General features: G+C 42.7%; 1 protein-coding gene across 1 annotated transcript in view; it reads left to right on the top strand.

The window, feature by feature from the left end:
- The window catches only part of lrrk1 (leucine-rich repeat kinase 1), a 37,859-nt gene that overhangs the window by 14,141 nt on the left and 8,003 nt on the right, over nt 1-15,715 (top strand). Inside the window, 19 exon segments of the mRNA XM_030766364.1 lie at nt 340-452; nt 654-724; nt 1,204-1,333; nt 1,711-1,823; nt 2,541-2,755; nt 3,626-3,790; nt 3,894-4,066; nt 4,210-4,330; nt 5,065-5,224; nt 5,611-5,887; nt 6,155-6,326; nt 6,560-6,729; nt 7,511-7,650; nt 8,434-8,692; nt 10,104-10,194; nt 10,196-10,274; nt 12,920-13,117; nt 13,422-13,699; nt 15,427-15,621. Of these exon segments, the coding sequence (XP_030622224.1) occupies nt 340-452; nt 654-724; nt 1,204-1,333; nt 1,711-1,823; nt 2,541-2,755; nt 3,626-3,790; nt 3,894-4,066; nt 4,210-4,330; nt 5,065-5,224; nt 5,611-5,887; nt 6,155-6,326; nt 6,560-6,729; nt 7,511-7,650; nt 8,434-8,692; nt 10,104-10,194; nt 10,196-10,274; nt 12,920-13,117; nt 13,422-13,699; nt 15,427-15,621 (3,120 nt within the window).

A 15,715-nucleotide genomic window follows, 5' to 3' on the forward strand; every position in this document is an offset into this window, starting at 1 on the left:
TTGTTTTTTTTTTTTAGAAAGCAGTACAAATAAAAATAAAATTTTCTGTAGCTGAATGTAAGATACTGTTCTGTCTGTCTGGTTAGAACTGCCATACTTTACCACGTAACATTACTGCAGTCAGGGATGTACAGAACTGAAACAGGACATTTAGGAACATGTGTCCAGCACACCTTGTGATTATTTAAGCAACATAAACCATCTTTGGTCAGTGTATTTGTTGCACTATATTACATTTGCAGTATTTAGGCTGCAAGTCCAGTTTTTCTTTTTTTTTTCTGGACCAAACAGATGTTTACAGTCATGGTACGTGTGTGTCTTGGTGTTCATGCGTTTCAGGCTGTTGTCTCCCTAAAGTTTTGTGGGAATCAAATCTCATCACTGCCTGCTCCTAATAAATGGAAATGCTCTCAGCTTAGAACATTGGACCTGTCCAGAAACCAGCTGGGGAAGTAGGTCACACCACATGCACACCCTCACGCAAAATACACGCTTTCTCTCCACATAGTCTCTTTAACCAAAAATGTCTATTGGATCGTTCCAGGCTCTTACTTAATCATTGTGGTCCTCTTTTTTTATGGTCTTATTTAGTACAGAGGAGTAATATCTGGCAAAGTGGAGCTGAGTCTGATGTAAGTGGTTTCTTGTTTTAGAACAGAGGAGGGCACCAAAAGCAGACGGCTGGCTTTCTTTACCACGTGGCACCGGAGGGACCCAGAACCAGGTTCAGTAAACTCATTTGTATTGCTGAAGTTGCCATAGTAATGAACACAAGGTGAAGTTGCCTTGGTAGTAGTGTAATGGTAAAGTCGCACTGGTAATGCTACAGTGGTAATGTTGCCATGGAAAAGCCACCACGATGATGGTAGTGTGGTCAAGTTTCAATGGTGAAGTTAGTGATTAAATTGGGCCAGAGGGTTGCGGACTCCTTTGAATGGAATACCAGCTTTTCTCATCTAGCCCAAGCTAATGTTACACTTACAGTTATTTACAGTGACAAGCACTGCTCCACACTGTTCTTTTTTGAGTTTGGGCACTAGATAATGTTAGTTTTGCCAGTTCTCTCATAAGGGAGGAATTCGTCCTCTTCATCTGAATCCCGCAGTAGGTCTCAGGCCTCTGCCATGTCTCTGTATGGTTCACATATATGCGGTCACTCTGTCTTCTTCCTGCTTTCTCATGTTTTTGTGGCTCTTCTGGCAGCGTGTCCCATCCAGTTTCCCGTAATCTTGAGGGAATCTTTGGAAGTGCTTTTCCTGAACGATAACCAACTGGACTGTGTGCCTCCATCAGTGTGCTCCCTGAAGAACCTCTCTGAGCTTTATCTGTCCAAGTGAGTTTTTTCCGCTTAACGAAAGTTGAGTTTATCTCTGTGAGGTAGATTGGAACTGACTGACTTGAATTTTTGTGCACTCATTTACTTATTTGTTTGTTTCAATATTATGTAACATTTGTAACATTAGTAAAACATTAATTAAACAACTTTTCTAGGTTTATCCTATGTTATGCCTTAAATATTTACCTTGACCTGTAATGAAGGCCATTATGGGTAAAACTTGTGATGTAACAGTTCTTAAACTCTGTGCTCCTAAATCATTACAAAGACCCCTGTACCCTTGTCCATTAGCTGGATTAGGTCTCTGTCGTCATAACCACAGTCTGCCAGTGTAATGGAGGAATACCTAATGCAATATTCTGTTCTCTGTTCAGTAACCCAGGTATCCAGGAGCTCCCGGCAGAACTAGGTCAGCTCTCCAACCTGTGGCAGCTTGATATTGACGACCTGAATATCACCAATGTCCCAACTGACGTCAGGAAGGAGGGTATGATACTGGGCCAGAATGGACTTATGTTCACCTGATCACTTCAGTTTCATGTATCTTTTACTCGTACTTTGTTTAACTAACGTAGCAGCAGCGCTACCCTGCAGACGTCATTGTGACACCAAAATAACACAGCAGAAACTTGAGGTTTCTGTAAAGGGCATACAGTATTGTTCTCAGCAGCTGAGGTTTCAGGGGAGGGACTATGATTCTCACCCACACAGACACATTAACACACACACACACATGTACACACACACGCACGCACGCACACACACACACACACACACACACATTGTCACACAAAGCCTCCGCCCTACATCTGTTAGATCCATTTAATCTCAATACAGACCGCAGGCAGCATGGATGTCACTGCCTCTGTCAGTGTGTCTGTCTCCCATTTAAGTTGACAAGCTTCTTTCAAAGTGGACCCATTTCTGTGTCTCTGAGGTGGAATGGATTTCATCTCTCTCAGTGCTGAAAGGATTACATATCCAGCTCAAATCCAGTTTATTCACACTAGACAGGGCGTGCACATTCATCTTATGTGACATAAATAAGAGAAGTAAATGTGTTTAAGTTTGCTTTCTGGAACAAGTCTCCATTGAAGATAAGACTCCTTTAGACGATGCATATGTGGGTGTGAGTGTCTGTGTTCTTTCTGTACGTGTGTTTGTGGGTACAGTGCTCATTCTCAGGTTGTTGTGTCATTCTTAGGCCCCGCGGCTGTGATGGCATACCTGCGTGCCCAGTTGAGGCGGGCAGAGGCCTGTAAGTTGTTGAAGATGATAGTGGTTGGCCCACCTCGCCAGGGGAAGACTGCCTTGCTGGAGGGGCTTCAGACAGGTCGAGCTACACAGTTTCTCCCCAACGAACGCAGCATTCGTACATCCACCTGGGAACTGGAGCGACCCAGTGGTGTCAAAGCCAGTGTGAGTCAACCAGAACACATCACTTCACTGCCTGCATGCATACCATTCATTTTCCACACATACTAACACATCAGAAGGTTAACACGCAATAATGAGTTGTTGTCAAAGTCATTTAGAGAGTCACAACAGAAGACAAGACTGAAAGTCAGTCTGAGCGTTTGACCATGACTAAATAAACCTTTGTAGAACCTGTATTTGACATGGAGTATATTGTTATCGTATTGAGGGTTCTATGTCTTAGTGTTTGTGATGTTCATATCTCTAAGGTTCACAGTGCAGAATTGCTCTAAATGACAGTTCAGAAAACTACAGAAGCTTTTCAGCAAACCTGCGTTGTCAGTTAGAGGTCACCTTTCTCTGTTTTCTTTTCGTTGGCATTTTTTCAAGTGATGAAAGTTCATTTCAGCTGACTGCTGAAAGTAAACGGTAACATTCTGACCTCTTCTCAGTGAATAAATAGAAGCAGAAGTATCCCAAATGACCTTTGAACCTCTGCTCAAGTGGTGGTCTCTTTTTAGTTCCCTACAAGCCTTTGCTCAACTTCCTGTCTCTGCTGAGTCAGAGGTGTAGACGTATAAAACCCTAGAGATGTCTGGGTAACGCCTAGACTAGCTCAGCCAGCTGTGTCTGTGTAGCTCATCCTGAGTTACAATATGATCTGTTCATCCACTTCATGGCGCATGTCACAGACCTTCAGTATGCCAGTCAACTGTGGTCAATCACAACTGTCCTTTGTGTTTTTACTTATGTCATCTAGAGATTTACATCAATGGGAGAGATAGTATCAAGAGTTTTTTTTATGGTAAACGTGAAGTTACTTGCATTGAATTTGGGGATGAGTCACATTTAGTTCCTCTCTTGTGTATACAGATGGACTCTGTGTTCTTTAATGTGTGGGACATTGGAGGCCCAGCCAGCATGTCCACAGTGAATCAGTGTTTTTTCACGGATAAGGCACTTTACGTGGTTATCTGGAACCTGGCTCTGGGAGAGGAGGCTGTTGCTAACCTGCAGTCTTGGTTACTGAATATAGAGGTAAGGAAAAGCTAGCGCTGTGTTCTGACACAGGCTTGAGACAACTCTTTTTGTCGGGCTGATTTTGATTCTTGATGTGTCTGTTTCTGTTTGTGTCCACTAGGCTCGTGCCCCTAACTCTGCTGTTGTGGTAGTTGGCACACACCTGGACCTCATAGATACAAAGTTTCGCACGGAGAGAATCGCCACCCTGCGTGCTTACATCCTAGCACTCTGCAGAACTCCCTCGGGTGCTCGAGCCAGTGGTTACCCCGACATCACCTGGAAACACTTACAGTCAGTTCCTCTGTTCCTGACCAACAATACACTCCTAATGGATTAGCAGTGTTCCTTTGAAAAGAGACTTTTAGTTTCATTACACTGAACTGAACTGGGCTCTGTGTGTGTGTGAATCTACGTTTATGTGTGTTCTTTGGTAGTGAGGTGTCATGTAAAACACTGGAGGGTTTTGATGGGCTCAGAAGACTGCTGTACCAGGTCTCCTGCTCTATGAAGGACAGTGGTAATCCAGCCAGTTGCCACAAACTGGTTGGAAGACTGGTAAGTTTCAGCTACAACAGGCCTTAGTTTCTCCTCCTGCTGACTGAGAAAGTAATTCTTTTCCTTGACTATTACAAGTAAATATATTCCGTGGATGCATCCTAAAAGACATTTTGTTGGACATTAGACATGCTCTAATGATGCCCAGGCGACGCTGTGAATTATAGTTGCTACGCACTAGTGCTGATCAGAATCCATATTGGACTTCTGCTCAGCATTCCATAGATTTCCAGTCAACTGTGGTTTTCTGTTCAGAGAGTCTCATGGATTCCCGCTCAACATTTAGCATTTAGTCTAATAGAATGGATTTAATAGTAGTTATGTGGTTAATTTACAAAGACAGATTATTATAAATATCATAAAATATGGTGTAATGTATAAATATATAGTAGGTATACCTCATAAAGTGGCCAGTGAATTCAGGTCCAAGGTAGATGTTGCTAATAAAGAGGCCAGCAAGTTTATTTTAGATGCAGATATTGAGACCTTTATTTATTGTAGTGCCTTTTGTGGATCTAAGGAATCCATTGTTCATAATAATATGTCCACAGTTTGCCACACTCAAGGCTATTGTTCGGAAATATGTGTTTATTTTGAGCGCGATGTAGAACAACCTCACACTGGTGTGTGTGTGTGTGTGTGTGTGTGTGTGTCTGTGTGTGCGTGTGTCTGTGTGTGTGTGTGTGTGTGTGTGTGTGTGTGTGTGTGTGTGCCCTTGCGCATCGTGAACACAGATCCCCAAGAGCTACCTCACCCTGCAGGAGGCAGTGTTGGCAGAGCAGCAGAGGAGGGATGCGGCTGATGAGGTTCAGTATCTGACTGACCTGGAGCTGGAACAGATTATAGAGCAGATCCCAGCCAGTGACATCAAGGACTATGAGGACGTGCAGACTGGTAATGACTCGGATAGCTCAGTACTGCTCTTTTACCGCATTAAACCTTCAGTCACTTCAAACCCTGACAATTTAAATAATTACTCACTAGTGTGTTCTTCCTGAGTATTCTCTGCACTATCATTACATTTTTACCAAACCTTTACTGCACCACCACTACATTTTCATGTTGACCACACGTAATGTACAGTCAACTGCATTTCTCTCCCCTGTGACAAACTGTTCTTTTGCACTTTGCACATGAGACCACCAGCAAAGAGCAGGGGTCTTAAAAATAACACACTACAAAAAACAAACTATATGTGAAATCCTTATGTCTCACTTCAGTTTTTGACCAGTTCAACAGTTAACAATAGGACTCTGTGCTCTTGTACCTCACTCACACAGCGATCAGTTTCCTTATTGAGACGGGTACCCTGCTGCACTTCCCAGACACCAGTCATGGTCTGTGTAAACTCTACTTCTTGGATGCAGTATGGTTGTCTGAGTGCTTGGAGCGGATCATCCATCTAAAGAGCTCACGCTCCGTAGCACGTAATGGGGTGATCCGTGCCGAGGACCTCCGCATGCTACTGGTGGGCACAGGGTTCACCGAGCAGACGGAGGAACAGTATTTCCAGTTCCTTGCCAAGTTTGAAATCGCACTACCCGTGGCCAGCAACAGGTAAGCTCCAACTGCAGCAGCCAGCCAATAGCTAGTACTTCTAGCCATGGAAAAACAATGGAAGCTTTCCCTTTACTCATAGCAGTAAAATACAGTAGTGAACTAGCTTGCAGACAAATCTTCGGTCCAAAGTTCAAAACTGTTTTACTGCAGATCTCACCTGCGTATCATTTAATATCAATTTAGTATCGATGAGGAGTCTCATTAAGTCCCATATTAATGTCTCAATTAACATATGTGTATGTATCTCACTGTCTGCTTCCACAGTTATCTGTTACCCCACCTCTTACCCTCCAAACCAGCTATGGATATCCATGGCTTCCGCCAACAGACCAGCAATACCATCCAGCGTCACTTTAAGATGAGCTTTGTTCCCGCGGGATTCTGGGAGCGCTTTATAGCCAGGATGCTGATCAGTCTGAACCAGATGGATTTGCAGGTACAAAATCAGTCATTTAGCACATGATAAAACACTGACAGTTGCAGAGTTATGCAATGCAATGGTGCCACAGCATGCTAAGATACTTGCTAATGTTGACTTCACAGCCATGAAATAAATGTTACAAAAATAATAATACCATGTTAATATTTTTGGCACAACTCTCACTTCTCTTTATAGACAGACTTATATGGTTAATATTTTGACTGTCTCTCCGTGTTGTTATGAAACAGGCATTTGAGACCAAAAAGAACTCAAAAAGCCCCAGAAACAGGAACACAATCATCTACAGCTTTGCAGGGAACCAGCAGAGGAACCGTTGCAGTACATTCAGAGTACGGCGCAGTCAGACCATCTACTGGAAGGAGGGCCTGCTCGTCACCTTCGACGGAGGTTACTTAAGGTAACATCGGAAAAAAACAGATATCATACAAGACGTTCAGCACGTTTGTTAAAGTGCTCTGTTCGTCGTAGCTTGTGTGCTTATATTCTGAGTTGCAACCTGGAATATTTTCCAGGAATGAGTTTAAATGTTTCTTCTGAACATTCAGTAAATTCATTTGGTTGTTGTGGGTCTATTATTTTGATCACACAATGATCCGTCTGTTTCGCTCTGTAGTCTCAGAGAGAACAGAGGGGCAAACACTTTGCAATGCTACACATGAAAGTAATTGTGAGTAGGGAAAACATGGCACTATGTTGAAGGCAGTTCCTGAGAGCCAGGCCTAAACGTCATGTCCTACCTCACGGGAGAGGCAGAATGCCAGACCGCAGGATCCAGTAACCCTCAGTCTTCCCTATTCGGACGGACAGCTTCTTCTAATTAAACACACTCAGAGACATAATTGTCTTTTTCACGGGAAAAAAGACAAACCACAAGATTGTGCTTTTTAATTCATTGCAGCAGTTACACATTATCTAATGAACACACCAGAGCTGATCCTACGCTTTCGTTTATCCATCATAAATGTCATTTGGTCATGTATGTCCGTCACTTTATAAATGTGAGGATGTGAAATGTTACATTAGGACATGAGAACTGTTCATTTTACACACACGGGCACATACACACACACACACACATGAACACACACACACACACATACACACACACACACATATGAACATGCACACAAGCAGAGACATACCCACAAATGGTCTTATGCAGTATTTATGCTGGGCAGTGTTGAGTCATCAGATTTGAACTGGAAGAAGAAGAAAAGTGGAGGCATTAAGATCATCTGTCAGTCTGAGGTGAGGGATTTCTCTGCCATGGCCTTCATCACTGATCACGTCAATTCTCTCATAGAGCAGTGGTTTCCCGGTGAGTCATGACGTTTTTCTTCCTCTTTCAATTCCTCATTCTCACTTATTTACAGTCATCATTTTCAGTGTCATAAATGAAAACTCTTACCAGATTACATGTATGGTTTTGACTTCACTTTTATGTTAAGCTTTGAAGGCATTTTTGTTCTGCTTTGGGGACTGTCTGTCAGTGTTACTGTAGTCAATGAAAAATGCTGTCTGTCATGTATCTAAAAGTCTAGAAAAATCTCATCATCTGATGGTCAGGTCATAAATTTTAGTGTTATAAGTCATAACAACTTAATGTCCATAAATTAAGCTGTACAGATTTAGTCATCAACAGAGTTGCTGTATATACACACGGACATACACAAGTACACGTATACACACATACATATTCTGTTGGAATCTTAATGACACAATGATTGTGGTGAGGATAAGTCGTAGTCAAGTTTATATACTCAGAATTAGTGGCTCTGTCATTGTCTTCATTCTGTTGTTTAATCTCATGCATAGCTGCATCTGCACTCGCTCGTTCGCTCAGTCACTCACTCGCTCACTCACTCACTGCGGCTAATCCGACTCCTATTGTTACAGACTGTTTTTCTTTTGAGATGATTATTTCCTCATCATTTGTTTGGGCAAAAGTGAGGGTTTATTTATGTATCTCCTTTGGCAGGTTTAGGGGCGTGTAGAGAGGGGTGCATTTATATGTGCATGTACATGTGTATGTGTGTGTGTATCTGTTAAGTATGAGTTCTGTATGTGTTAAGTGTAGTCCTGTTGTCTTGCTTGCTCGCAGCTCTGACGGCCAGTGAGAGCGACGGCTCTCTGCTGATCGAGCAGTATGCCCCTTGCCCCATCTGCAGCACTATGTCCAGGCATACAGATCCTCAACCCCTGAGCGGAGGCAACCCCAGTGATGTCCACTACTTCAACATGGAGGACTGTGTGTTAGCCGCCGTGGATAAAGAGTACATCACCTGCCCAAAGCACCCCAAGCAGCCTGTCCCTCTACAGGAGCTGGTCCCTGAGCTCTTTATGACTGACTTCCCCTCACGGTATGTCTCCTCGCTGTTAACGCATATAAGCACACACCTTTATGAGTCACCTGGCAGCCAATATAGGCAAAGTTTATGTGATGTGGTTTATGAAAAAGATTACGGTTGTTTGAGCATGTCGAAGCAAACATTGACCCAAACTCAATGTGCTATTCAGGTGTGTGGGTTTTTCTTTCTAACTTCCTTTTTTTCTTTTTTTTTCCTTTTTTTTTTTGGTCACATGTTTAAAACACATTTCACATTTGAACAGATAAAAAACATGTCAAAATTTGAAAAATGACCTGAACCCTCACACATGACTTTGCCAGCGGGATTGCTTTGAGCCTCTGCTCTAACACACAGCTGTTCTCTGGATTCAATCCTACTTGATTCAGTCTGCTGTCTAGAAAGACTAGACAGTTATCTCTACCAGTAATATCTGCTACAGTGATTTAACACAAAGCTACTGTAATGTTCATGTATGGGTGTTCATGTTAACGACCTTTGACACACTGCTGGTATAGCCTATAGGAGCAGTGCGATCGCCCAATCAGGATGTGATGTTGCAGAGCCTCCTTAATAACTTGAGTCATTAATGCCTCCTTAATGACATGAGTGTCATTTTCTTACATACAGTATGTGTCATTTTGGCTAAAACCCCCTCGTGACTCTTAAGTTGCGTAAGTTCATGATTGGCACAAAAGCATAAGCTTACAGTAATGTTTAGTATAAACAGGCCAAACAATCACTCAGAATATTTATCCAGTCTTGCAAACATTTTGTTCATTTAGCTGAGAAGCTAGATAATGTATAAATAAAAGTTTCCTGTAGCACTTTTGCTGCAAATTTACATCACCATCCATGACCATGATAAAGCATCCCACAGAGAGATGTCAGCATGGAGTCACATGATGGACTTGGAGCGAGTGACTTGGCTAGGTTTCCGTGTGAAGCGCGTGTCGGATTAAATTGCCTTGAAAAATGTTTCCTAAACTTTACATTCACATATGGAGCTTGAATGGAAATGATTTCCAGGATGGATGGAAAAGTGAACATAGTTTGAGTTGGCTGCGTGCCAGAACTGTACTCAAAGCCGCAACGTAACCCACAAGAACAGACTGTTTATTCTCCTCTTTGTGTTGAAGTATACTTGAAAGAAATCTGTCTTCGGCTTAAGAATGTAGCGTCATGGACACACATGCCAAAGAGCGTATGTAGTCACTGACAACAGGAAAAGGCATCAGATCGTAATACCCTTATTTGGACTATATACGTGCGTCTATGTGCGTAACGACAACTCATACAGGCATCCTTATGTTCTGCACACACCCCTCACATGTACTATGAGGGATTTAGGGAGGCAGTATGTGTTGTATGAGTGTGTATGTGTGCTCATGTGTGAGATTTTGTATGTTTCGTGTGTATGTTTCAGGTTGTTCTTGGTGAAGAGTGCATTGGAGTGCAGTGAGGGGGAGAAGGACATATTGGGTCAGGGTGGCAGTGGTACCATCATCTACAGAGCCAAAGTATGAGGGCCGGCCCGTGGCAGTCAAACGCTTCCACTTTAAGAAGTGCAGGCAGCAGTCCCTCCACAGTGGCACAGGTGATTAAGGACACCCATCGCTGTCCTCATTAGTCTTATATCGATGTTTTGGGAAGTTAAGCGTTTCTTTACATCATATGGGAAAGAACTGGGCTCCACTAAGCCTCAACTTCCCCCGGTTTCTAGTCCCAAGCCCCATCCACAGATGTCAGTCTTCAGAATCCTGTCGATCTCCACAAGCCCTTAGTGAGCAGCTCACAGCATGAGGTCTGGAACAGAATCATTCTGTCATTCCACAATCACTGGAGAGTGTTTAATCCTCACTGGATTAACTCTCTCTGTCTCTATCACTCACTCACAAACACATATAGTCAGGCTCGCACAAATAAACAAGTTCACTATCTTTCCTCCCTGCCTTTTCACTCTTTCTCTCTCTCTCTCTCTCTCTCTCTCTTTTCTCAGGATTCTATTTCTCCTTCCCAGCCTTGCTTTTTTTCATGTCTTTAATGTGAAATAGACTTTCCACATTCCAAAGTATGACACACCACTGATTAGATTTACACCAGGGTGTTTGGCATTTGTAAATATAGACTCTCTGTCTGTGTCATGTGATAAATCTGCTCATTTACATTTATCTGGTTTATGTAACAAAAAGGTATAACAAAATGAAAATCTTGATATGAATGCCCTAGTTATTATTTTTTTTTAAATGGGTGGATGAATTTAGGCTGTTAGAATGGACCGTAAGGGCTTTGCAGCAATGGGTTTAGGACTTGACTGTACCTTTTCAGTAATCAGTATTCCATACCTTGATCTATGTCATACTTCAGTGATTTTTGTATTCTTCTGAATGGCTTTTAACTCCCACCTTCCTCTAGACAGCTCTCTTCCTTTTATCAACTACACTATTACACTTCTCTCTTTGTTGTGCTGTTTGAAATTTTGGATCTTTGATTCTATTGATGTTCTCTATGGCCTTTTCTTACCCTTCAGAAAAGACATATAAAATCAGATCTGAAGAAAAAAACACTCTAACAACAGTACAAACACTCGCACTGTTCCGTCTTTAGCAGCTCTGCAGTTTTGTGAGTTTTGCGTTAATAAAATACTGTTGACCTCGCTGACCGAGTTTAAAGAATAATCCCAACTGCAGCTTGGAGCTTTTGATTTCATTTGTAATACTGACTACAAATATCAAGCAAATGGCAACTTCTTCTGTGTAGTCCATGGGAGAGTCCTCATAGAACAGACATCCTGTAAAATGCAAAAGACTGTCTCTCTATAAGTATATATGTGTCATATTAACGACTTTTATTTATTTATTTGAGGTAACTAAAAGTAGTAACTGAAGAAACTAAAATTTCTAGTAGTTTCTGAGTGTACGTATTTGAAAATGTGCAAAAGTTTTACACATGCACCAATACATGCACATACACTTTTTTGCACACTCACCAATACATAGAGTTTATGCACCCCATCGGTTGGATACTTGAAGTTCTGTTCCAATGTTGTGTGACCCATGGTAACCCCATGGCAACCAGCAGACATATCTGCCTTATAAAAGGAGCCTCATTGGTCTAGAGTGGGTGGTGAGTGGCTGCCTGCATAAACATGTCATAGCTTTCACCATAGCTTTTGTTTCCCTTAATATTTCTCATTTCCTTATAGAGGATCAAGGAGCACTACTTCTAAAAGTAATCAGACATTGCTGAATCCATTGTGTCGCTAATCCTAGGTTTCATATATCCATAGAGAAGAATAAAATATCAAATATACAACTACCTCACACAGCTTATCATTGGCACAGTCCACAACCTTCTCACATGGTCTGGTTTGGATTGTTGAAAGAAATACACAAAAGAAAAGGCTGTTTGGCTGATGTTCACATGCACAGGTAACAGGATTAGAATCAGTCTTAGATTAGCTGTCACCGTCATAAATAAAATTGGTGTTATCTCCGACATAAAGTACTATCCTCTTGGAGCTGTTTGCGGAAATGCTGTGGACTGCCTTGAATGGTTGCCATGCCGTCTCCGATCCAGTTAGATTGTAAATCAGTCGAGCCTTACTCCAGCTGTCTCTGTCTTTTATGTCTCCACCGAGGTCCCGAGGTCAGCCAACCAAAATAAAAAAATCATTTTAAGATCCTACGAGGGGTCATAGGCTCCCAGGATAATTATTCCAAGCTACCTTTAAGAGTGTAAAATGTTGTTTGGTGTGGGTTAGCACGGTCTTACTCAGCAGGAGAGAAACTGTACCCTACTCATTAAGGCTTTATGTGTGTGTACAGAGCGACCGCTGCACAGTATGAAGGTGCACCTCTATATAACCAAGTCATTAAAAGTGTTTCAGCCGTAAATCAGAGCAGTGTTTCTCAGGTCAAGATTACAGCTAGGGCTGGTTTCCATTTGGGGCTTTTAGTCATTTTCGACTCACTAACCCAAAACAGTGCACGTTTGCCATCCAAACCTTTTGTGTACCCACAATACCGTTTGTGAGATGTGTGTGTGTGTGCGCGCGTGTGGTGCGTGCGTATGTGAGTCTAGCTGTCATCATTCATCTGCTAATATCATCCTATCCAGAGAGGAGTGTTGGCACAGCTATTCCTGATGGCAGCTGCATGCTAAGTGAAGGTGTCATCTGTCCCATCTCTTATGTCACGTTAAGTGAAGGTGTCATCTGTCCTGTCTCTTACATCATTACAGACACCATGGTGAAACACCTGCAGTCCATGGATGCTTCCAGAAGCTTCTCAGAGTTCCGGCAGGAGGCCAGCATGCTTCACTCTTTGCAGCACCCTTGCATCGTTCCTCTGGTGGGCATTAGCATACACCCATTGTGCTTTGCCCTGCAGCTAGCTCCACTGGGCAGCCTCAACACTGTGTTGGAGGAGCGATCAAAAGGTACAACATGATTACCACAACATGGTAGCATAACATGCTTTGCATCAGACACAGAAAGACAGCACTTAAAAATAACTCTGCTTTCCATGAATACAGTGCAGAATAATCACTAGATTTCCCTAACGTTATTGACGACGTGGCCTGAATCCAGCCACATGTCCACCTATCATCCCTTTACAACAGTGAATCTCAAGAGATTAGATGGCTGAAAAAAATCTGTCATATCAGATGTGTTTCAGTGTTTGTTTAGGTTGTAATCTCACTGCTGTAACAGTTCCTACTCCCTCCATCTGTCTTTCACCAGGGTCTCAATTCATGCCACTGGGTCACATGCTGACCTTTAAAGCAGCCTATCAGATAGCAGCAGGTCTGGCCTACCTCCACAGGAAGAACATCATCTTCTGTGACCTCAAGTCGGACAACATCCTGGTTTGGTCGCTAGAGCTGTGTGATTCCGTTAACATTAAATTGTCAGATTATGGAATATCACGCCAGTCCTTCCATGAAGGGGCACTAGGGGTGGAGGGCACACCTGGATATCAGGCTCCTGAAATCAGACCTGGCATTGTCTATGACGAGAAGGTAAAGTGACACCCCTCAGTGTGTGAAACTTGTGAAATTCTTTTCAGGTAACCTTTATTCAAACCGCACAGTATCATGTAATAATATCTGACTTTGTAATCCAACATCTTCTCTATCGCATCACCTCCTCATCCCAGTCAGAGAACCAGTTATACTGTGTTGTCCAGTCAAACCATTTTAGCTGCTCTTCAAGCAGTCAAGTATTTGTAATGTTATGTCTAAAACTCAACAGTCAAGACTTTAGAGATAAGAAATCTGCGTGATACACTTATAATAGCATTCTTCTGAGTCATGGGTATCAGGAAGTACGTCTGTCTCATTGTCTGATGAACACAGGCTGCTTTAGGTAGTTGCCAGTACAATAGTAAAAATGTGTCTGATTCTTTGAAGGAATACTTTGGTTTTCCACCCACTGAGAGAGTTTATTCCTCTCTAGCTCAGACCATTTAATGTGGTTTGACTGATTTGTTTACATTTGTTTTCCCTCAGAGGATATGATAGATATCAGTGTGTGTGTGTGTCTGTGTGTCTGTGTGTGTCTGTGCGTGTGTGTGTGTGTGTGTCTGTCTGTGTCTGTGTATCTGTGTGTATGTGTGTCTGTGTGTATGTGTGTGTCGGGGGGTGGGTATGTGTGTGTATGTCTGTGTGTGTCTGTGCGTGTGTCTGTGTGTGTCAGGGTGTGTGTGTGTGTGTGTGTGTGTGTGTGTGTGTGGTAAGTGTATATGATCGAGTGTGGGCTGTGTTACAGGCTGATGACTCTGGGTATGCTTCATTTCCCATGCTTAAGTGTATTCCTGTAACTGGAAAAGAGTGTGTGACTTGTGCCTAATCAGTTCTGGGGCTGCGTTCGCTTGCTCCACACTCTTTCATGTTCTGTGGTTTAATGAACCCTGCCGATGGAGAATGTGAGCCCTGTTTTCCCGCGGGAGTTTTCACAGCAAGCGTGTTTTTACTGGGGGCTGAAACCTCCCTCAGCACATCCCCTCTGTAGAAGAGCTCTCAAAGGGAAATTATAGGGCCTGTAAAGCTTATACGTCAATAGGTGAACCCACCTCCTTTTTTGGGTTTAAAGGACATATTCAAACTCCCGGGCATGTCGGGCAGTTTTTGAAAGCAAGGTTGTTCCCCCAATGCGTTTTGTTTGGGTCATGTAGAGAAGAGTGCCATCGCTTGGTTGTAGGTATGATGTTTTATAAATGATTTGGAATGTCTTTGTTTTAGAGGCAGGAGATATGCAGGAGATATTCCATAACCTTATTCCACAGCCATATATGAACATGGAATAAGGTCTCTGTGTAGCCCTACCACATCCCACACCAGGGACCTCTGGCATATTTCAAATACTTCCCAAGTGGTGTCATCCTCAGCTACTGTAACTTCAGCAAAAACGGCAACCTCAAATTCATTTTATTGGACTGTTCTGTCCTTCCTAAAAATATGCTGTTTGGTTTTTAGTGTTCTTTCATCTAACTTCAAGTCCATTCATAGAACTGACTGAACCATGATACTGTTGGAATTTTAATGTGCCCATTTTCCTGTCTCTCTGAATTCTCACTGTAATACATTGGCCATTACTGGAAATTCCTAGTCTTGATAGATCTGTATCTTTTGCTAGCACGATACTCAGTTCTCTCTCTCTCTCCTTCTCTCTCTCTCTCTCTCTCTCTCTCTCTCTCTCTTCCCCTCTCTCTCTCTCGCTCTCTCCTTTTTCTCGCTCCCTCCTCTAGGTGGATATGTTTTCTTATGGTATGGTTCTGTACGAGCTGTTGTCTGGTCGCAGGCCAGTCTTGGGGAACCACCAGCTGCAGATTGCTAAAAAGCTGTCAAAGGGCATTCGGCCAGTGCTGGGAAACCCAGAGGAGGTTCAGTTTTACTGCCTGCAAGCCCTCATGATGGACTGTTGGGACACCAAACCTGAGAAAGTATGTCAGTGACTCACCTTGCCCGGCACACGTAGTCAAAATATCTGCATGCAAGTTTAGACTTGAAAACAAAATTTTGTGGTTGAAATGGTAA

This window comes from Chanos chanos, chromosome 2 (assembly GCF_902362185.1).
Source record: "Chanos chanos chromosome 2, fChaCha1.1, whole genome shotgun sequence".
NCBI classification, from domain to species: Eukaryota; Metazoa; Chordata; class Actinopteri; order Gonorynchiformes; family Chanidae; genus Chanos; species Chanos chanos.